This window comes from Eublepharis macularius, chromosome 4, assembly GCF_028583425.1.
Source record: "Eublepharis macularius isolate TG4126 chromosome 4, MPM_Emac_v1.0, whole genome shotgun sequence".
In the NCBI taxonomy this organism is placed as follows: domain Eukaryota; kingdom Metazoa; phylum Chordata; class Lepidosauria; order Squamata; family Eublepharidae; genus Eublepharis; species Eublepharis macularius.
In genome coordinates, this window is record NC_072793.1 from 93761305 (window position 1) to 93784743 (window position 23439).

The 23439-nt window shown below is 41.3% G+C and overlaps 2 protein-coding genes across 4 annotated transcripts; both read left to right on the forward strand.

Annotated features, from left to right (window-relative positions):
* Positions 1 to 1866: 1866 nt before the first annotated feature.
* On the forward strand, positions 1867 to 4750 carry LOC129327619 (oocyte-specific histone RNA stem-loop-binding protein 2-like; the record flags this gene model as incomplete). Its single annotated transcript, XM_054976374.1, has 4 exons — positions 1867 to 1973; positions 2235 to 2387; positions 4140 to 4245; positions 4562 to 4750. Coding segments are annotated over 4 exons (555 nt in total), but the record flags the coding sequence as incomplete, so codon positions are not given.
* A 1204-nt stretch (positions 4751 to 5954) lies between these two features.
* Positions 5955 to 22301, forward strand: FAM53C (family with sequence similarity 53 member C). 3 transcript variants are annotated; one of them, XM_054977476.1, is made up of 5 exons: positions 5955 to 6042; positions 10194 to 10445; positions 16209 to 16266; positions 19119 to 19846; positions 21899 to 22301. In XM_054977476.1, exons 2-5 carry the CDS (start codon positions 10368 to 10370, stop codon positions 22163 to 22165), a joined length of 1131 nt encoding a protein of 376 aa, XP_054833451.1. In that variant the 5' UTR covers positions 5955 to 6042; positions 10194 to 10367; the 3' UTR covers positions 22166 to 22301. The 3 variants fall into 3 exon arrangements, with proteins under 3 accessions (XP_054833451.1, XP_054833453.1, XP_054833452.1); XM_054977477.1 differs by lacking the exon at positions 5955 to 6042 and adding an exon at positions 6314 to 6403; XM_054977478.1 differs by lacking the exon at positions 16209 to 16266 and having other exon boundaries at positions 21899 to 22300.
* Positions 22302 to 23439: the final 1138 nt, after the last annotated feature.

The window sequence follows — 23439 nt, forward strand, 5'->3', positions numbered from 1 at the left end:
ACAGGGGGTATGGGTTGGGGGAAGATGTTGGGAACAACTTGTACCTCCTTTTTATGTGCCTGCCACTGAGAACCATGACCCAATAGAAATGGTGTGAGACAGCTGTCTTTTTATAGGATTCTCCTTTCACAGTTTTTTTTGTCTCAGTTTATGGCATGTAGGTATTATAGGTGTCTGGATTAAGGATTATTTTATAACCGAACCATTGTATGTACTAGAAATATTCTCCTCTGTTATGGAATATTTATCAGCACTTCATAATTTACTATCCTCCATAAAAGTGAATGGCTTCCATTGGTAGAGGCAGCAATCAGATGTGAAGAATGAGGTACATACTTATGCTTTTGCCCACATGTTGGTAACTGTTGTGTAAAGTGGTAAATTTTCTCCTCACCAAGGAGAAAAACAAAGATGTATTTTTTCTGATTGTAATCCCATTAAAACCTTCTAATTGAAAGAATGGCTCCCAACATCTCTGGAGCCTTCACTGATTATAAGCGTGCCTCATATGTCTACACAAGAGGAAGGCAGACTGTGCCAGAAACTTAAAATGTAACGTAAGAGTGATATGGAAACACACTTGAGAGAAATGAGGATAGGCATCATGCTGCCATGTCAGGTGCCTTAGCCTATAGGCGGGCTTTCTCCATGCCTTTTCTTCTGGTGGATATTAATTAAGAGAACAGGCATAATGGCCGACATTTGCCTGTAAGTGATCTGGAACATCCATTTGTTGCTGAGAATTCATGAGTTCCTTGTCAGGATTTTGCTTGTACATATGCAAATAAGGTTAAATAAGGGGGATATCTTTTCCAGTGAACCGTGACTGCCAGGTCAAATAATGTTATCAATGCAATGTTCTCCTCTTCTTCCCACTCAGGAACTGTATTCTACATTATAATATATGATGCTGTAGTAATGTGCAACCCCTGGATTCCTTACACTACTGGCAATTTACATAAAAGCAAAATAGCATGAAATAGTCCTATATAAGATTTATGTAGGTATGTCTGCACTCAGGAGCAGAGTAGCCAAAAGCCTGTTGAGAGGCTTGATAATTAATGACTTCACTGTGGGAAAAGAAAGAAGGTACACTGAGTGGAATGAGATTCTTGACATCAGACATTTTAGTTTGGTATGAAGTCTATGTTTTCCATCAGGCAATGAAGGCATGCCATCAGGTTGCCCTTGCAATGTGATATTAAATGGAATAATATTGGCCCTTTCCCTCTATCTCTAGTTGATTTATCCTGCAGTGGTACCTTGTATATTTAAAGGCAACAAGAGTTCAGTATTTCGGTTGGCATAATGAAATTTGATCTCAATGTTTCATGGGATGTCTTTATAGTATAAGTGCCTGTGTTCTGATCTTGAACTGTGTTTTAAATTGCCTTGCTGTTAGTTAGCAGAGATAGTCCCCTAGTCTCCTTTTGCACTTCATATGTTTATTGAAACATTTGAACATTGGGACATCTCTTTTTGGCAACATGTGGTCTGTGGCCTTGTCCATACCTTTAGATTCCAAAATACTTTAGTTATACTTCTCTGTATTTCAAAAATACAATGTGTTAGCCTATAAGGATCATAAAGATGGCACCTATGCAAAGATGGGGATTGTAAGATCCTATTACGTGTATCAAACAGATCTGCATGTTCAGTAATCAAAACTATATTTTCTTGTGAATAGGTCATCATCATCCCAGTTCTTAAATCTTGAAAAGCAGATGGTCAGTGTGGGTGTGGGTACAAGTCCATGTAGGCAAAGAAAGTCTTGTCCAGTATTCAGGTGAGTTTTCTTGGGGCAGCTGCTCTGTTTGATCAGGAGCTTTTCTTTCCATTGTTCAGCATTCTCTGTCTGTCCTCTGCAGACCTGATGTGGAGACTGATGAGGCCATCTTGTTAAGGAGACAGAAGCAGATAGACTATGGGAAAAACACCATTGGTTACCAACACTTTGTCCAGAAGGTCCCCAAGTAAGAGATTCCTGTTTCTTGCATCTTAAGTTTTTATCTACAGAGGCTGGCTCTTCCTATAGGAGTCATCCAATCTGTGCTGACTAGAAACTCTTCTTTAATCGTACCACAGGATTTTGGGCATCTGGCATATTCATTTTGGCTTCTTATCTCAAACCATCAGGGAAGTGTCTACCTGCATCTTTGCTCTGGGAAATCTTAATGTTGGCTGAAGGGCAGCCTTAGTAGCAAAAACTGATACATTTTCATGCTTCATTCTAGAGCTTCTCGGCAGTCAGGTGTTCACCCACGTACGCCAAATAAATATAAGAAGTACAGTCGTCGCTCCTGGGACATGCAGATAAAGCTGTGGCGAAGGGCACTGCATACCTGGGATCCACCAGGGCTGAATGTAGAAGGGCCTGAGAGGGAAGTGTTTGCCATCTTTTCCTGGCTTCTTCTGACTAATTTGAAAGGATAATGTTTTGTGCTGCAAAGGGAAGAGAGGGTAGGGACACAACTGTGGGACAGGTATCCTCAATAGTCTAGTCCAGTTTTCTTTCCAAAATTTATTTGATGATTCACATTTAATCTAGGTTCTATAGGGAGAACTTTATTGTGCAACATCCATTGCCAGCAACTAGGTGACCTATTTATGAACTAATCATGACACATGGTGTGGGAATCATAGGTCTAGTCTACGTATGCTTTTTCTCCCTTATATTACCATGGAAATAGAGGTTATTGTCAACAAAGCTGTCTCTGAGAGCAAACAGTTCCTGGCCCATTAGAGCTTGAGAGTACTTTGTAATTAGTGATATGTGAATACCTAAAGTGCTGTGGTTAGGAGTAGTTATCTTGTACACAGAAGAGAAACAGAGATGCAGGTGTGCTGTAGGAGGGAGGAAAGTATAAATAACTTACAGCTGTTTTGAACTGAAGCTAATTGGCTCCCTAATGAAACACCCAGAAAGTGAAAGATTTGTGCTGGTAGTGCTTTGTTTACTACCTATAGAAAAAGTATACATCGCAGCAGTTGCCCGGTCCTCATTTTTCTATCTAAGACAAGCCTGGCAGCTTGTCCCTACCTGTTGACCTCTGACCTAATGGCAAGCAACGGTCCAAGCAACGGTCACCTCTAGATTAAACTACTGCAACTTGCTCTACGCAGGGCTTCCCCTGGGCCTGATCCGGAGGCTACAGCTGGTTCAAAATGCAGCTGTGCTAGTGGTTGCAAGGGTCCCGACTTGGGAACATATAACACCTATATTACGCCAGCTGTATTGGTTACCAGTTGAGTACCGGCTCCGTTTCAAGGTTTTGGTGTTGACCTATAAAGCCCTATGCGGACTGGGCCCAGCATATCTGCGGGACCGCCTCTCCCTATATGTACCCCAGAGGACACTTCATTCTACAAATAAACAACTTTTGGTGGTCCCTGGCCCAAGGGAGGCTCGCCTGGCCTTGACCAGGGCCAGGGCCTTTTCAGTCCTGGCATTGGCCTGGTGGAACTCTCTGTCTGATGAAACCAGGGCCTGGCGGGATTTATTATCTTTCTGCCGGGCCTGTAAGACAGAGATGTTCTGCCAGGCATATGGCGGAGGCTAGGCTGGGCCCCCGCCAGCCATACTGAAAAGATCTGTCCACCACCCTATATACATATGGCCCGTGCCTGAACGGCAGTATTTTACCATTGCCATCTTGTGAAGTTTTATTGTATACAATTGTTTTAATTTTACTGTAACGTTTTATCTGTTTTAAATTGTATTTTATGTAAACGGGAATGTTGTACTCCGCCCTGAGCCAGCCTGGCAGGGAAGGCGGACTAAAAATCTAATATAATAATAAATAAGTAAGTAAGTACATCTCTCACCATGTGTCTCAAAGTTTACCTTTTGGATATAAACCTATTTTAATACTATCTGCTTCTTGGTTCAGTAGAAAAGAGCAAGACTCCAGTAGCACCTATAAGACTAACAAAATTTGTGGTAGGTATTAGCTTTCATGAGTCATGGCTCACTTCTTCAGATACGAAAGCTCATACCCTACCACAAATTTTGTTAAGTCTTATAGGTGCTACTGGACTCTTGCTCTTTTCTACTGCTACAGACTGACGAACACAGCTTTCCATCTTGATCTATCTGCTTCTGGGTTCAATTTGAATGAAACTTTTCTTGTTTTTCAAAGGCAAGAACTGGTGACTAAGAGGGGTTCTCTGCTTGACTTCTCAAATGGCTGCTTTGGTGCCCAAGAGATGCTAGAAAACCCATGTGATGAAGCCTTTGGAGGACAGGTATTTGGACTCTGCTTGTGTGACATGAGCTATCTTAGTAGGCAGTAGAAGTTGAAATCAAATATTCTGTAAGACTGTCTGCTGATTTTGGAGTAGTTCAGATGATTAGAAGATTTCAATGTATAACCAAAATTTATATAAATTTTCTTATAATCAAGCGAAGCTTGGAAGTCCTGGATCTTCATGAGACCAGAGATCGCATTGGAATTGCTATTATGGAAGGATGGAAAGAGAGCTTCCTCCTTGTGAGGTCGGTCACTAGGAGAAATGACGTATTTAGACAATTTCTTTCATGCTTTGCATCTTCTTGTTTTAGGTTGCTAGATTGTCAGCTTCTGGTCACTATGCTCCATGGCTCCCTGAGAATGATCACTCCATTGGGGGGAATTTTGTTGAAGACACCGAAGACTGTTCCTTCTGCCCTGACTGTAGATATAATGTCCCAAGACTATGGAGGAGCTTGACACCCTTGGCAAGGCAATCTTTAAAGGAGGAAAAGACCTGAGAGAGCCACGAGCCATTTATCCCTCTGCCTTGCTTGTGCACCTTATCAATTGTTTTGACATCTCTAAGATTGTCAGTGATCTAACTTCTCCCTACAGCTGTTCTGATACTTAGTTTCACCTTGTCCAGTCTTCGTATCACATTTGATATCTTTCATATCTTTATTTGTCTTTGTCACATATCTGTTATAAAGGTGTGGGTCTGGGTGAAAGGGCAGTGGTGAATATTACAGAAATCGAACAGTTCTTGCCATCCTTTGCCTTGAAAGGCGAGAAGTGGGATTTGAATAAGAGGATAAATATTATGCCTGACCTGCTTAGGGAAAGGAAAACGTCCTTTCCTGTCACTTTGGCCTAACTAGGCCGGACAATGGAAGTACAGCAGTGTGATTAAAAGAAAACTCTTGTATTTTGGCTTTTGATTGCTTGAGTAGGCAATGAATGAGGATGTTAATAGGCATAAATCTAAGCCTGATGGTGTGGGGTGAAAAGGCATTAAGAAGCAAAGGTTGTGCCTATTCTGTCAAATACACTTATTGTTTAAAAATAAAACTTGTAGGAGTGGTGAGTAACCAACAGAGGCTGATCATATAGCTACTTATTTACCTGCTCATTTAGACACTATGCTTAATAACTGCAAGTAATGAGGCCCTCCCCCTAAAAGCTGGCCTTAGGCTTCCCTTGCTAGCATTTCCTACAATGGAGTTCATGTATGTCTACGTTTTAAAGAGAAGCCTTGGCAAGTAGGAGAAACACAAGGCAATAGTTTAGTTGCTTTCCTCTAGTTACATTACATGGAGCTTTAGCATAACTTTGCCACCAGTTGCTCATTCTTCTTTGATACTTATCCAAATAGTTCTTGCTTTGTGCAAAGGCACAAGCTGAGGCTCAAAGCAAAACCATCTCCTGACCGTACAAGTTTTCCTTCAGATGTCTGAAAGCTACTTAATAAAGGCACTAGAAAGGCCAGCAATGCAGCAACACAAATGTATTATCCCACAGTACACAACCGATTCTTGTTAATAAAAGCATTGCTTGCAACTGCATCTGGCTCAAATTAAGCACTCTGTAGAGTTGGAAGTGCTTTTTGCCGCGGAAGGAAAAGGCCAAAAGTGGTGTGGGGCTGACATAAATGCCATTCTCCTAGAGCCCCGCTTGGAACTACATCTCCCGTCATGCTTTGCCACGTGGTATGGGCCACAGAAGGGGAGAAAAAGACTATGGTGTTGGGGCAGGAGCTAGACTCGTGGGAAGAGCAGCCCCTGTGGTGCAGCGAGGGGGAGGGCGGGTTCGGGTGAGTCTGTCGGTGTTCGATTCCCTTTCTCCAACGGTCTGATAGACCGTTTCTGCCCGATTTGACGCCCCCCTTTTGTGTGTGGGTGGTTTGGGCTCAGCAGGTCGGTCCACTGCCGACCAAAGAGGGGGAGCAGAGGCTCTTGCGGGGGGAGGTGGGGCTGGGAGCCCGGGCCGCCGGGGTAGAGGAACTGGGGAGTGGTGGGGCTGGGGAGCCTCTTTCTCAGCGGATGGTCGGTCCCGGGGGTGTTTAGCTGTTGAGGTCCGGGGCGGGGGGCTTACAAGACTGTTTGGGGCGCACAACTGCTCTGGCTGCGGCCCCGCAAGGAGGTCTTGGAGCCGTCGCCACATCTATTGGCGCGGTGGGTACCGGAAAAGGTGGTTAGAGGTGGAGGGGCTGTGTAACTGGGTGTGAGTATGCGTCGAGGGGGCTTGTTGTTGAAATATTGGGGGGTGTATTAGTGATTTCAGTGGTGCCAGATGAGGTGATATTTTGGCATCTCCGGGGGAGGGGGGTGTCTTTGTGATATGGCTACAAGGCATCTAACGTAAGGTAAAGGGAATAGTACAGCTAGGGCTGTTTTGTTTAAAGGGTTTTAAATTTACTAGGTTGACGGGCGTAATGTTGGGGTCTCGAGGCAGGATTTGGTTTTGGTGGTGTGCGCTTGTATGTGAATGCAGCTGTGTGAGAATTTGGGATGGAATGGAGGGCCTTCATTGGGAAATGGAAAGTGGCTCCCTCAGTGGAGGCTGGGATAGCTATGCTTTGTTAAGTGCTGCGTCCCCTGTGGAGGCATGCCTAAATCTAGGTTGTTGGGACCCGTTCTTAAAACGCATTTTAAGCTCCCTGCATGGCGAAACCGTGTCATGGAGGCTTGAGCTCTGTGTCTGAAAGAGCGGCTGAAGGTTTCCCCGTTTGCTTCAAAGCCTGCCTGTATTTTTGTATTTGGTAAACGGATAACTTTAGACGAAGGAATTGTGTATTTGTGAAATTCTGTGAAGACTTACTTTTGGAAATATCTGAACTTGTTTTTAAAGACATCGGGTAAAGGGCTTGATTTAGCTGGTCTTTCTAGAGGCCTGTGGCCTGAAGCTTTTAAAGAAAGTAGGAGTGAAACAAGATGCAAAGTACTGTAACCATTTGCTTAAGGACAGGAAACAAAAGGCAAGCATAATTTAGCAACCTGCCTGCTAGTGGAGAATAACCACAAGATATTTGAAATATTATATGAGGCTTGGTGTAACTATTTCCTTAGATTTCTTTTCTTCCCTATCCTCAGGGTTTAGGATGAGTTACAGAACATCTGTTATCCTCACAACAGCCATTCTAGTTAGGGTGTAGTGGCAAGATAGTGCTTATCCAAGGCCACCCAAGAAGCTTCTTGACTGAGCATGGGTTTGAATTTCAGTCTTTCAGATCTAAATCCAGTATTCTGTATCAGATGAAAAATTAATCAGGATAATAGTTGTGGGCAAAATGGGAAAATTGTTGATAGTAGAAGCTCTCTAAAGTCTGCAGAATATTTTAAGAATCCAAAGTTTAGGTACATAAAATAACAGCCAATGAAAGATTAATGGTTGATCGCTAACTAAAGTGGAAAATCTATTCCCATGCGAACTGGATTTGTGGTAAGAATTTAGGGAAAGCACCTGAGCATCCTTGTGGGTATCACTGTGGTTTTTATTTACTAGGAGGATGGATAACAGATACTATCAATGTTCATGATACTTTATAGAATTTCATAAACAAACAAAAAAGACGCGTTCCTGCCCCTAAGGAGCTTACAGTCTTAAATGGACAGTGGAGAGAAGGATACAGAAGTGTAAAAGATGAACATGAGCAAGCATATTTAAGCTTGTTACACAACTCTCAAATGGCTTTTCTCTTTCGATAGTATTGCTGTATCTGTAATTTTATCTCTGAAATATTTCAGTAGTTTTTCCTTTAAACTGGTAAGTTACATTAATAAAGCTGTGGGTTGCCTAGCTATTTCTTCCCATTGTAGTAAATTGCCTGTCCTTTTCACCTCAGATAAATGCAACTTGGTTTTGCTCTTCCCCTCTCTTCTTTCCTCTCACCCAGACCAACTTGTTCAGCTCATTTTCACAGGCATTACTGGATTGCAGTCTTTCCCTTGTAGTCGTAGGAGAAGTTTTTTTGTTACTTTTTAAATTGCAACTCCTGAGGGTGTATTTATGTAGAAAAAATAATATTTGGGCCAGAGTTGCTAATAGAACTCTGAAAACTTGAATTTCAAATTAGTTAAATGAGTTTCAGGTGTGTAGCCATATTAGTCTATAGTAGAAGATCAAGATTTGGGTCCAGTAGCATCTTAAAGACCAACTAGATTTCCAGGATATGAGCTTTGGAGAGTCAGAACTCCCTTTAGATCTGACGAAGGGGGCTCTGACTCTTGGAAGCGAATACTTTGGAAATCTAGTTGTTCTTTAAGGTGCTACTGGACCCAAACCTTGTGCTAGTGAAAGTCTCTTAACAAATGATACATATTTAAATGTAGGGAGGATTCTTCAAACTGCAAATTTAGTAGTCAGTGTTTGACTTGGATTTGAAAATTCTGGATTCAAAACCAGGTTTTTAGCCAGTCTTTCTGTGGATGGTCTTGAATAAGTCAAGATTTACTTGACTAAATTATTTATTTTTAAAATGGAAACCATACCATTAATACCATTTTTTTCTTTTTACTTTAGTGAAGCTTTTGGCTGAGAAAAGCACACCTTGACATTGTTTGCAAATCCTTAGGAGAAGTAGTACAGGAGGTATTCTGGCTAACTTGTGTAAGAATGAGGGCAAATTAACAGTTTCTGAGAAGATAGAATTTCAGAGTTGAAGTAGAATATTTCTGGGTAATAAATATCCAGAATGATTGCTGTTGAAGTTGTGGATAGTTTGATGCTGAGATTTTGTGGCAATCAAGAGACACTTCAAGCCTAGATAAAAGTAGAAATGTCAAATAATCTAGCAAATAATTATAGTGGATCTTGTGATTTCCTCTGGAGTATTGAATGCTGACTGCACCATGGGACTAGTTCAGATTTAGTCACAATATTTTATGCTTTGTATCTTTAATAATTAAAGGTCCAGACTTCAGTGTATTTGTGGAGTGTTTTAAAAATAAGGATTATTCCAAGTGATGATCACAAACAACAGAAAAGCAATATTAAATAATACCATAGTACTGAAGTGCTTGTGTTGTGGATGGACCATAGCAGGAAACACATCCGAGCTGTCATAGTTTAGATTGAAAGACAAGTGGGCTGTTTTTAAAATGTAATGCAAAAAGCAAAGGGAGCAGTACATTATGAAGGTTCATAGAGGTTGAGGATGAGTTTGTTTTATCATGGCACTCCTTGTTTTACCATGGCACTTTCCCCCTTGATGCTGGCACTTTCTTTTGTGTATTGTGCATGAAAGAAGGCTTTGTTTGGTTTGCATCTTTATGCATTGAACTAATTACAGTGGAACATCCCTCATGGCCCAAAACCTGTTGTTCCCTTTTAAATTAGAGGAAAGGAAGTGCTAGTCCCTAATAAGGAATATGATTGTACAGGTGGAAATGTTGTACTCTCAGAAAACAGTCATAGGGTTGGGACTTGAAGGGACTGCTGAAATAAAATTCGTAAGCCGAATGCTGAAAGTGACAACAGGATAGTGTTGGGTCTGGATTCAAAACTCTGCACACTTATGAAACTCACTGGATGACATTGGGACAATGGTCATTTCTCCATCTAACCTACCCCACAGGGCTGTTAAGATGTTATAATGGGGCAGAGAGAATAGAGCCCTTTGGAGTAAGGGCTCTGAGATACCAAAGTCTGTGAGCTTGTGAAGCGGAACTTGGATTGGCAAATTACAGAAGAAAGAATTTGGTATTGGATCCTTAGCCTTATGTACACCAAAGGCTTAATGTTATTTAACTTCTGCTCTATCGTCACCGCCTAGGGAATTTTAATTGGGAGGATATAGTCTGAAATAAGCTATGTTGGCTTTTCAGACTTTGCTGTTGCAAATGTGGTAACAGAAGAAAACTAGCTCTGTATATTTCTGTTTTTGAGCATTGTATCTAGAGAAACCTGGGTGGCAGATTATGCCACATGTGGTATGCCACATATTAAAATGCCTGTGTATTGCAGGGTCCCCGAGGATGTCGTGGAACATTGCTTGCTTGTGATGAAGACAACAGCTTACTAGGTGTAGCAGTTGATGATATGATGATGCTTGAACACCGCTGGACTTGCTGAGGGAGGCAGAAGGGTGGCAGGAGGTATAAGCTGGAGTGTTCTGGTGCCAGGTCTCCATAAGAAACCATGATCACCCTGATTACTGAGCAGCTGCAGAAACAGAGTCTGGAGGAATTGAAATGCACATCCTTCAGCATCAGCCTGGTAAGATTGTCCTGGCCTGCTGTTGAAAGTTAAAGTAGTGTCAGAAATACCTTCACATTTATCTTGTGTAGATCTATTTTAGCTGATGGAAGAATGGTACTGTGTTGCAAGCTGCTCTTAACTTAGGCCAGGCTCCAAAGAACCATGAACTAAATTTTAGAGCTTTTTTTTTTTTGTTTTTTTCCCCCTTACACACTAGTGCAGTATGGAAAATTGTTGTTTGAAACTGAGAAGTTCAAAAGCAGCTTATGAAATGGGGATCCATTGTTGAAAGAACTTTAAAAAACCACTAGGCTAGTGCAAGTTCTCAGTTTACAATATGTTGTCAGTTTGTGTCCTGGAAAAGCTGAAACTAGCCCTCAGAAATATGATCAGCACTTCTGCAGAAGATGTGTATGTATTTTCTGGTACAGCTGTTACGGGCATCTATTTGATAGTGCTTCTGATAAATTACTCTTTCTCTGTTATCCATTCCCCTTTTTCTCTGTCTCCCTGTGGCCTGAACAGATTTGGGACAAAAAAAATCATCACATTAAAGGATTCAAATAGTTCTTTAAAAGAACAAAACAAAACAAAAACACAGTGCAAGGCTACCTGTTTCTCTCAGCAATGCCCTGCCATACAATAGCACTTTCATTCCCTTGGGGAGAATAGATTAGGGAAAGCAGCTGCAGTTTAGAGTTAGGAATTCTTAGGAGGTTCTAATGGGCATTCTTGCTCTTCTCATCTGCTGCCCAGCCTTACATTGTACTGATTTTTGAGCAGGGCTAGTGGGAAGATGGGAGTGGATCTTCCTGTTCAACAGAAATAAACTGGAGGCTGCCTGATATTAGAGATGTCACTAGAAACAAATTTCATAATTTATGGAATTCATCATCATGTGGTGATGTCCACTAAGATAAACGGGTAGAAGACAGATCTGCAGTTTAATAGTAGCCACAATAAGCAGAAGTATGGGATCTGTGTTTGAGATGCTGTACTATGTCTGACCACAGGGTACTTAGGACATACAAGGAAAGATACTGCAATTGTGTTCTGCTTCTGAACCTCCTTGTGCTGTCTATGCTGGTCACCCTTGAAAGTGAACATTCTGTGCCGGATCATGGATCATTGCTTTGATCCAGTGAGGCAAGTCTTTATGTTGTAGTAGTAAAGGAAGCAGTTAGGAGCTAATAAAAGAATTGCAAGAGTAAAGAATTGTTAATTGAAAATACAGAATAGGCATGAATATGGTTTTGGCAGAAGGAAGGCTTCAGGTGGTAAGTAATATTGAAATTTGACTTACCTGATTACTTAAACAGCCCATGATATTAACAGGTGTTTAGCCTGAGGCAGTAGTTGGGATAATCCTATCCTGCTACTAGAAAAGCCAGATTTCATGATTGGAATAAATTAGACACAAGAAAATCCTGCATACATTTACTTCATTCATGTAAATAATTGGGTTGGTTTCTGCTGCTTTGTTCCCTTCTGCTGCTGCTACTCCTTCTACTCCTGCTGCTGTTCCCTCTCTTCTAGTTTTTTACTATGAAAGAGGGCAAGAGCCCCATTTGTATAATCTTCATAGTTTGGCAGAGTGTTCAGCAAATGTATTGTTTGTGCTGTGGAGGCTCCAGATGTCCATCTCTTTTATAACATGAAAGGAGTAACTGCTCCAGTGCTAAAAGAGAGAGCACTGTATAATGCAGTTTTCATAGAGTTATGGAGTGTGTACATATGGCCTACTTTGTCTTCTCGTGTTAAAAGGTAACTGGCTTTCTACTGCAAGAAGAGTAAGAGATATAGTCAGTCAACTGTGCAGCTCATTGCTAAACACAGTACTGGTGATCTTAGCTTAGCTTCTTAGCCATGCACCTAATTAAGGGGCACTTTTCATATGAGGTGCTTACCTCCTTCCTGCAGATGAGTGATAAATTACATGGATGACTTTTTTGTTGTTCAACAATTTTGGGAAATGCTTTTAACAAAACTTGGAAAACATTTGTTTTGTTTTTGTCAAAGAATAGGGAGGCAATTTTGGATCTGCAGGAAAATGAGACACACAAATTTAGAGAAAGAAGAATGGATTTGGAGCCATAAAGAGAATTTGGAGCCTTTTCAATCTAAAAATGTCTTGTTAACTACTGTTTGGATAGGAAACCATATTTTATCAAGGTGTTTGTCAGAACCTGCCTATACACTTTCATTTCCCGCTACTGTACAGCTATGAAGTCTGGAAATTAGCTACTTAGTTTTTGTTTTTTGTGCTGATCCTGAAATTGTCAGTCTGATGTGAACAAGCAAGGTCAGGTGAGGAACAAGCATGGTCTAACAATATGCTCACATGTGGACTACAGTGGTAGTTTGGGTGCGTGTTGAAGCCCTGCATTTGCATGTGCTCACATGCAAGTGTGTGCCTTACGTTAGCATTAGACCTGGGGCTGTGCAGAAAGGAGGCAGAGTGCCTTTAACCATTGTGTTATTGAGACCAGAGAAACCATTTTGCTAGAGACAGGCCAGGGGGCGGGGAGTGTGCATGCATGTATATTGTAGAAGGGGGAAACTACACAATACTGATATATTTCCTTGCTGTTCAGAATATTATTCAAGTTGGCACTTTCAGTGAATATAAGCAAGGGGAGCAGTGAAAAACTTTGAATCCCTGTCTTGTTTCCAGACCCAAGATTCTTTCCTTTAGCTGTCTTGCCATGTTCCCTGTTTAAAGAGTTTATAATAACTCTGTAGTTTTCCAGCTCTCACCAATTTCTAACTTGTGTGCAAGTGTTTTTTTCTGCCTTGTCTTCTAGCTATCTGTATTTGAAGTGTTTCTATAGTTGTGTTTTCTGGATGTATTCACCTATCAAGGCCAGAATCGATGGTTCAATAGGGGCAAGCCTCTTTTAAATCTATTACTGTAATCTAGGTAAATTTTCCTTAATTGTAAGCCCAAGACAATGTGTTCATATAGCAAAATTTAATTTTAAAAGAAGTGAACCAGAGGACTATGAAGAATGTCCTATCTGATTGTTTTTGGTTTGGAGTCCATAGTGATTATGTAGCAGTGGAGTTGTTGTGCCTAGAAATTAGTTAAAACAGTGGAGTAGTACTATGGCTGCAGCTGTGAATAGAACTTACGTTCACCTTTTCATGTAGGAGTTTTACTGAGCAAACGCAGCTCTGCATAAGGGAAGCTACTGGTCCTTGGAGTTTAAACTGGCTTCGCCTCAGTGTTACACACTCAGACTCCCTGGATAATGCTGGAAACATGTTATTCTGTCAGCAGTTTGGAAAGCTTACCAGTCTGGCTTCAGGCGTGAATATGGGACAGAAACAGCCTTGATCCCCATGGTAGATCACCTGCACCGGGAGATGGATAAGGGAGTCAGACCCTATTGATCCTCCTGGATCTCTTGATGGCTATTTATACTATTAACCATGGTTTCTTTCTAGATGGGAGGCACTGTTTTGTGGTGGTTTCTGTCTTACCTTGAAAGTATGTCTCAGAAGATAGTGCTAGGTGAATGCTGCTTGACTCTTTGGCCTATGGGGTACCCCTATATGAAGCCACTGGTGAGGTCATCCAAAGATGGGTTGTCACCATTATCCAAAGCTGAGTTGTCACCAATATGCAGATGAAACTGAATTTCCATGCTTCTAAGTGATCCCAGGGAGGCTGTAGGAACAGTGACCTGGTGCTTGGAGGCAGATTTGGGATGGATCCAGGCTAATAAACTGAAGCTTAATCCCAACAGTGCTACTGGTGGGTGGAAAGATTGATCCAGGATTTGGCGTGTCTCCTGTTATAGATGGGGTTGCTCTTCCCTTGAAGGAGCAGGTTCATAGTTTGGGTGTGCTTCTGAACCCAGGGTTGCTGCTAGATAAACAGTTGGTCTTGGTGTCCAGGAATGCCTTTTACCACCTTCGGCTGGTTAACCATCTGCAGCTCTTCCTGGAAAGAAAAGATCTTGTCACTGTAATGCATGTCCTGGTAACATTTAGATTAGTTTACTGCAGTGTACTCTACATGTAGCTGCCTTTGAAAGGTGTTAAGAAGCTTCAATTAGTGTAAAATGCTGCAGCCAGGATGCTGACTGGATGGCTTGTAGGAATCATAGGGATCATATCACTCCAGTCTTGATCCTTCTGCACTGCCTCCCATTTTTTCCCCAGGCCCAATTCAAGCTGCTGGTTTTGACCTTTAAATCTGTATATGGTTTGGCACCAACATACCTAAAGGACCACTTATTTTGTGTATGAACCTTCCTGACTATTATGATCATCCCCTGAGGCCTTGCTTTGTGTGCCCTCCCACCCCTTCTGAGGTTAGACAGTTTGCAGCCTGAGAGAGAGCCTTCTCAGTTGTGGTACCCAAATTATGGAACACCGTGCCAGTGGGTGAAGACTTTTTTTTTGTTTTGACTGGCATTCCTTCAATGATCCCTCCTTACTGCCTTATGTTTTAATTCACTGCGTTTTTTGAGAGAGTGCACAAGTGTGCGCTATGTTTTTTAATTGGTATGATGTACTTTTATTATTGTTTTAATTATTAGCTGCCTTGATGACTATTATCAGGCAGAAAGAAAGGACATAAATGTTGTAAATAATAAATAAACCATACACTGTCAAAATGAACGGGGTCAAAATTGCAAGAATACTTCCTTAGTAGCACCATTTATATGGTTTTGAGATTTTAATTAGGTTTGTTTGTGAGCTCTTGCCAAGCAAGGAATTGGGGGAGATTGAAATTTAGCTACTTCCTTTATGTAGTGGTGAGTTTTAGCAGGGTTTATTTATTTATTTTTACAAAAATTTACAAAATTTTGTAAATTTTTTTTTTAATTTACAAAATTTTTATTCTGCTTTTCTGTCACCAAGGCAGCTAACAAATTAAAACGTTTATAATAAAATCATCATAAAACAATTAAAAACAACAAAAAAGAGCAATAGCATATAATTAAAACCAGAACAAAAATACATACCAAAACATAAGAGCAATTAAAACATTGGGCAGCAAGGAGGCGTCACTAAGGAAACATCAAATGAAACAAAAAAGATGGTAACAGAAGGGGACAAATGAATCTCCCTGGGGAGAGAGTTCCAGAATTTTGGTTCCATGACCAAGAGAGGCTGTCTCCTGGGTTGCAGCCTGACTAATTTCAGAAAATAGGGGTATCTGAAGCAGTGCATCCAAAGATAACTGTAATATTTTGGTATATCCATTAAGAATAGGTCCGTAAAGGAGTTTTACTGTGTTTAAAGTCCAGCTCTTCCATCTATTAAGAGAACAGGCCTATAAAAAGATAAATAATTATTTGTGGTCCTTGCCTTGAAGAACTTTCAGTCATGAAAGAACAGTGAAGTGCAATGAAAATGGAATACGCTTTGGTGCATATTTGGATTTGTTCTCTGATCATAATCTAATTTCTTGACCTACCTTATTAACACTTTTCTGATGGAGAACGCATTCTTAACTTCTCATCTTGAGTCTAGCAAAGGCATGACACTAGGGAAAGACTAAAAATATGTAGAATCTCAGTAGAGGATGGCTTGCAGATAAGGATATCACCATGTAAATTGTTTTGGAGACTTTCTTTGGGCAGATGTGCTGACTGGGAGGGTAGGTACCAGGGAATTTAGGCTGAATAAGATATTCAAATATTGAAGAAATCCCATAGCTGGTATCAGTTTATTATAGGTCATATGGTGGGAATGATGGAGTTGGAGGTGCTTGAGAGGTACTGGTCCTTGCTGTGATATGGTGACTCCTTGTGTTTCCCTCCCTAGCCTTTGCCTGATCATGCTGATGTGGCCACCTGTGGCAGCCCCTTCCAGATAGCGCCTGGTAAGAGCGTCTGGCTGGACTTCCACCTTTTGTGCCTACATCCATTTCTCTCTTGTCTGGTTTTTTTATATTCTAATGTTCTCTACGTGCACCGTGCGACTACTAAAATTTTCCAGGTTTCCTTGTAGAGACCATATATCTTGTGATGCCCTTTTCACTTTAAATGAAAGTGTGGTCTAAGTATGTAGTATCAATGATGATTTAATTTTTAAAACAAATATTTACCAGGGTCAATGGCAGGAAAGTTTCCCTAAATAGTGAGAGTGGCTGTTTTTTGTAAATAAAATTTGTCTGTATTTCATCTCAGGACTTTATCGTACCTCTGAGGAATGAAGGAAAGAGATAACTAAATCAGCTTAATACTCAAATCCATCTGTAAATGAAGAAAGACATTGTGGTGGTTTTAGTAGTTTCTAAAATGATTCCTGCTGACACTGTACCTTTCTGCCTCCCATTTTGTATTGGCAGGTATCACTGTTGTATCTAACAAGTATAGCTGAGTTTTACAGTATCCATACAGGATGCTGCCCACATTAGAAACTTTAAATACATGACCAAGTACCATTATATAAACTAGTTATATAAACACTGCCATATAGATACTGCCAATACTTAGTTATTTGGTAAAAATTATACTGTAGCAGGAGGATTATGTTGGTGAAATACCACCGGGGTAAAAAAATCTTGATTTGAGCACTGAGTCATGAATGCCCCAATTATGCATATAAATAGAATGAGGTAGATAAAGAGATTATATTCTTAATTTGAAAATGAGTAAATGCTCTATAACACAGTGTTGCTTGCTTTTATAGTTATTGGTTCAAAGAGAATGTTAGTAAATAATCAATCTTAGCTATGTGTAGTAAAACCTTAACAAATGTCAGCAAGCCATCAAAGTAACTGTTACTGATTCTTTTGTAGCTCTTAACTGAAGGAAAAAAGCCATTTTCCAACATATGCAGGAAATTCCCTCAGAGTGCTCCTGATACTGAACCTGGAATAAAATAGCTTCCAGTTATTCACTATAAAGTAATACCTTCATTTGCAGCACATTCTCTTCTCTGGGCACAATTGTCTACAAGAGAGAAAGTGTTCTGTCCCAAAGCAAGTCATTTCTGCAACTGTTTGGTCACTTGCATTAGAGCCACATTGTACAGCAATCTGATAATGATCTCTGCTCTATAGGTTAGAATTACAGTGTGTTCCATTTAATGGTTTGTATGCACATGGGAGAAGCATTTCCTGGGCTAAACTAAGCTAAAGCCTATCTCAGGATGAGTTACTTGGGTTTAAACTCCTTAGCTTATCATCCCTGTCTGAAGTGTGGAGCATTACTAGCCTCGCTGTATTGAGATTTTGAACTGGATAACCTGAGTTCAGGGAGCTCAGATGGTGTGTCCAGCAACCAAGAATCTTGTGGCACCTTAGACTAACAAACTCTGGCCCATGAAAGTGCCCAAATAGATCCTACAGGATTCATAGCTGCTACAGATTAATATGGCTGCTTTTTTGGAATTCATAGAGGGTAAATGGGTATTTTCCTGTGAAACAAACATGAAAAATGAACTCTCCCTTCTGTCCTGTCTGAAAGCATGTTTTTCGTTTCATGAGATTACTGTCCTGTGCCTGCCCCTTTCCCTTTTGTTGTAGCATGTTTGATTCTGGCTTTTCCATTGGTCCTCTTGTTTCAGTTGAAAATCTAATACTAATTTTGGTACATTTTGGATTAAATGATCCATTTTTAGCTTTATCATTTTGAGAAATCTTTGTCTCATAGCTGTTGGCCATAGTCAACTCCTGAATGACATTTTGGGTTTTTTCTTCTCTGAATTTACTTTGGGGGCTGCATGCCTTCTGGCTTGGTTGTTCAATTATTTGAAGATTGTGAACACTAGATTTGGCTGCTTCTGCAAAGGTGCAAATAGGCAAAGGTGTTGTGGAAGACTAGTGTAACTAAATTAAGACAGTCTTGTTTTTATTTTGTTAGAGGAACAGCATTGTTGAAGCACAGGACTGCTTCTCGTATTACGTTTTTTAAGTATCCAAGATACTATAGGAAAATAGCTGGAAGATCTGACAGTTTGCTGGTTATAAACATGAAAAGCCATCTTAATCCTCAGTGATTCTAATCATGGCAATACTTAAAGGAGATTGGAAGAGTTGCTACTTCAACTACTCTTCTGTTTCATTTTGATCTCTCTTAATTTGTGCTCACAGTCAGCCTGCTGTTCTCATTGTTCAGTTCCTGTAACTGGGGAAATGCTGTCATCTTCTCTACCTGACATGTTGTCCCAGCCATAATGGATAGAAAAATAAAAGCAAATTTCTTTGTTCCCATCAGCTTTATTCATTTCTTGTAATCTGCAAATGCCTCCTTTCTAGCTTGATAAGAAAACTACTTCTTGAGTTCAGGGACATCTTATGTACCACAGGAAGAAAAAGCATGAACAATATAGTTAGTGGACCAAGGAGCAACTGGTAAACATGCCCCATTTGGGTGTCCTTGTTGGTTATTACTTGAGAGTGATGGTGATCAGGCCAGACCACAGGTTCTTTTAGACAGGGGAAAGTGTACTGTAAAAATTGGAGCCAATTTAAGTTTACCAAGAAAAAAGCCATTGTCCAGAAGAATTTCATACTCCCCCCTTTTTTGTGTGGAGTACAGAAACCTTTTTAGGGGTGTTTTGTGTGTGGGCAAGGGTGTCTGTGCTATTTAATACATTTTTAAAGGCAGATCAGAGTGCTGATTCCTCTTGTTACACCAGATATAATTGTAGGCGGGTGGGATGTGTTTTCATATGGCAACTGAGGCACTTGCCTTATAATCTTTTGTTTTGTGGTATTTCTTGCAGAGGGTGCTTCATGGAGGGACCTGGCTCCCTGTCCAAAGATCCATCTTCCAGACAGCACAGGCCTCTACCAGCACTCCAGTTTGAGCCTTCCCCTGCCCCCTTGCAGGCCAGACAACAGTCCTCAGAACAATCTCACATTCCAAACACTGGCCACCAATTCATTAGTCTCAGAAAAGGCTTCTGTGCCCCCCACCAAAAGACACTGCCGTTCACTTTCAGTGCCCGAAGACCTCTCACGTTGGCAGACTATCTGGAGGCCCCTGGGCTCCAAAGTGTGGACACATGTCAAACGTCGGGACAACAGTGGAGGGGACACTTTGGCAGTTCGACCCCAAAGCCTGGCCCAGGGAGCCAACAGATCTTGTTTCAATCCTGTCCCCAGTGCCTCTCATCAGTGTGTTCAAGATGGTGCTGGGGGTGGCAGAAGCCCGCCTTTCTTCAGCCTGGCTCTGTCCCGAGAATCTCCAGCAAGTGTACAGTGGGAATCTGGAGAGACTTTGCAGCCCTACCCTTTGCAACGACGTTTCTCCTTGTCACCTGTTAGATTTTTGCCATCTCCACAAAGTTCTACCACCTCCACACCGGAACTGCTTCGACACCAGCACAGCCTTCCTCGCAGCCGCTCACAGCCGTGTGATCTGGACACCAGGAAGTGTGGTCTCAAGCGGCGTCACGATGAGGAAGTGAGGTGGCAGAGGCCCTCGCTTGATTTCTACAAGATGAATCAGGTAGGGAAGCAAGCAGGCACTATCTATATACCTTCAGAGAAAGTTGTGTAAGGTAATAGAAGGGGAAAAAACTGGTGGACTGGATTAGTAGAGACTTAACTTTCCCCTTCTGCACTGGGGATATAACTCTTCACTATTTCCTGAAATCAAGACGAAAGACATGGTATCAGCTTGTATGTGGCCATTTGCACCTCTCTAAAACTTTATATTAAAATCTTTATTTTTGATACCCAGATATTTAGCCTCCTATACAATATTCCCACCCACGCCAAAGCAAAAAGTATAAAAAGGGAAGGTTGTTGTGGGTTTTCCGGGCTGTATTGCCGTGGTCTTGGCATTGTAGTTCCTGACGTTTCGCCAGCAGCTGTGGCTGGCATCTTCAGAGGTGTAGCACCAAAAGACAGAGATCTCTCAGTGTCACAGTCTCTGTCTGACTGTGATCTCTGTCTGACTGTGACACTGAGAGATCTCTGTCTTTTGGTGCTACACCTCTGAAGATGCCAGCCACAGCTGCTGGCGAAACGTCAGGAACTACAATGCCAAGACCACGGCAATACAGCCCGGAAAACCCACAACAACCATCGTTCTCTGGCCGTGAAAGCCTTCGACAATATAAAAAGGGAACTTGCCCCTGCGTGCTTTCAAACCAGTGGTTCTTCGATCCTGTGCTAGACTTAATTTTTTTTTAAAAAAAATGTTTAAGAGGAAAGAGGGGAGCAGAAGAATGGAAAGGAGGGGAGAGGGAGTGGCTGGCTAGGTGAGAGTATCCAATCACAATGTAGTGGGATGGCGGCGGGGGGGAGGGTGGAACACCAAAAAGAAATAGAGTATGCACAGGGAAACAGCCTACCACAAAGCAGATTTTTTAAAAAAAGTCGAGGTATAAGCACTCCCAGGAAAGACAGGGAAAAGCTGCATAGTGGCTGGAATGACTACTCATGGCAGCAAATCTGGTGGAGACAGTCACAAAAAAAATGCTGCAGTATGAGAACTGACCCGTGCAGACTTGGCTCAACTGTCAGCTTCTGAAGTAAAGCAGAGGGTTGCCTGTGTAACAAAAAATATGGTTCTCTTGACCTTTGTCTTTTAACTAGGGCCAGTAAGGTTATTACTTTGAGATGGCTCAAGAGCTCTGCAATGAAAATTGGGGTTGGGAACCACATATAGCATTAAGATTTTATGTATAGGGTGCCAGAAAAACGCACTACTCCACATGTATTTTTTGGCAGTTTGTGATGCACGCTGTACAAAACAGACCCTTCTGTATCCTCCATACTCATTGTAAGGGAATCTGTTCTTGCTATTGCTTTTTTTCTTTTCATAAAAAAGGTAAGAGGGGAATAGTTGTAATTTTATACAACAGTACAAAAGTGCAGTGATTTACTGTTGAAGTAGGTGGGACTAGGTTATTGCTATCTAGGAGTGATATGAAAAATAGTTTTGGAGAGTATAGATTTACATAGTAAGGCTGGTGGGGAAAGGTAGCATTGGAAGGGCAGTTTATGTGGGGTGGAAATGGATTCAGGAAGACTTTGATAGAATATTCTGTTAGTAATGATAATAACAGTAATAACAAATGTACTTGTATACCACTTTTCTAGACAGATTAGTGCCCACTCAGAGTGGTGAGCAAAGTCAGTATTATCATTATCCCCATGATACAGCTGGTAACCTGGGGCTGAGAGGAGTGACTTACCCAAGGCCACCTGCTGAGTTCATGGCAGTAGTGGGATTCAAACCAGCAGAATGCGGATTTGCAATGCAACCACTTAACCAGTTTGCTATAGCAGCTGATAGCAGTCCCCCTTAGGTCTGTAATGGAAGTAGTGTTGAAAAATTAAAGTTTGGCTCAGCTAACCATCTCCACAACCCATAGTACTTGTATGTTAAGCCCACAAAAGCTCTCCTAAAGCCGGAATAAGTATCTCTCTGTAAAGAGAGAAGGTGAGCCAGCTGTGACTGTAAGATATACCTGAAAGTACTTAAGCTATAAATATGATAGTTAAAACAAAAAGATGTGTGTGTATAAATTTCCATTGTTCTGTTTGGCAGAAACCATTCGCAGGAGCTGTCTGTCAATTAGACAAATCTGAAGAAGGTGGCTATCCATCATGGCTCTTGGCCTGCAGCCCACAAGCACCCTCAGCTCCATGCAGTCCCATCAGCAATTGTATCCAGGTGCTCAGTGAAAGTGAAGAGGAGGAAGAAGCAGCAGCAGCAGAAGCAGCACGGAGGCTAAACTGGAATTTAGCCAGCAAAAGGACTCTCTTCCAACCAGACTTTAGTGATCTGGATCTAACTTTGATTGAGGAGAACTAGGATGTTTCTTTGAAAACTGACTCTGGGATCAGCAGCAGGGGAAGGCTGTGTGTGCTCTTTGTTGAGGGCAGAGGGGTGGGTGCTGAGGGAAGAGTGGCAATGGGACTGATGGGGTTTTGTCTGCTTGTTTCTTTTGTATTAAAAAAAAGAAAAAATCACTAAACGAGTTGTATGTTTCTTGGATGGAATAATGCTACGGTTGGGGCAAAAGAAGCTCAGATGTTTTTGCTCATGGCACTGAACCTGTTTCCAGACATGCACCTAGAGTAGTCAGTCAAGTCCTTACCCTCGCCCCCCAAACCCAGACATATTTTCTAAAGATACATGTAAAAATTCCCAAGATATGTCCTTCAATTTCTAATGATAATCCTTCATAAATAGGCAACTGTGATAGAAGTCCTAAGAATCTATATAACAATTTCAGTAAATGAGGGGTTTACTTGGAGTTACAGATTTTTTTTTATTGAACTGCTTTATATCTTTCTTTAAAGTTCTTTGGCTTGGTGGATGAGCCAGTTTCTTAACTGGCTGTTAGAACAGAGCTCCTGGCTGTTGCTGAGTGCAGGAAGGAAGAAAAAGCCAGAATTTAGAGTTTTGTTTTGTTGTTCTCTAAGTAAGGATTGCGAAGAATAAGCAGTTTGTTCATTAATTCCCAGTGGAAGTAATACTGGCAGAATGTAAAGAAATATTTTCCTTTTTCTGCTGTTTAACACCTATAACTCCTCTATCCATATCTTTGGGAAAAGGGAGCATGCTATTGAAAGGGGAGTAAGAGTGGCCAGAAAAGGAAAGGGGATTATATGTGTATTTGAGAGTGCCATCTTCTTATAAGTGAACTGAAGTTATATAGTAATTGTAGAGATGTTTTTAATGGCTGCCACAAGTTGTTTGCCTTTACAGTCTTAATGGGTAGAAATTCAACAGGCAAAGCCCTTCATCTCTTGAATTTCTGCTTGTGAGGCATTTAAGAGCACCAATGCCTTGTGTAGGTAAAGTGCTGTCAAGTCGCAGCCAATGTATTATTTATTCAATGTGTAGTTTGTTCTCTCCTCAAGCAGACTCAGAGTGGATCACATCAGTTTAAAAACAGAGAAATAAAACAAAACTGGTAGCATAAAAAAAGCAGTTGCCAATCTCACAACCCACCCTTAGCAGGGCATACTGCACCAATCCCGCATGTAATAATCATTTGGGCCCACGGTGGCCGATGGCAAACAACAGATAAAGGAGCAAGGTCTGCTTCTGCGCAGAGACCCTGGACGTCCTTAATAGTC

Excerpts from the sequence above, each read along its gene's own strand:
- FAM53C (XM_054977476.1), top strand. The coding sequence starts at position 10,368 with ATGATCACCCTGATTACTGAGCAGCTGCAGAAACAGAGTCTGGAGGAA. Across the intron at positions 10,446-16,208 it reads CATCCTTCAGCATCAGCCTG|CCTTTGCCTGATCATGCTGA; the intron begins GTAAGATTGTCC and ends TTCCCTCCCTAG. Across the intron at positions 16,267-19,118 it reads CCCCTTCCAGATAGCGCCTG|AGGGTGCTTCATGGAGGGAC; the intron begins GTAAGAGCGTCT and ends TATTTCTTGCAG.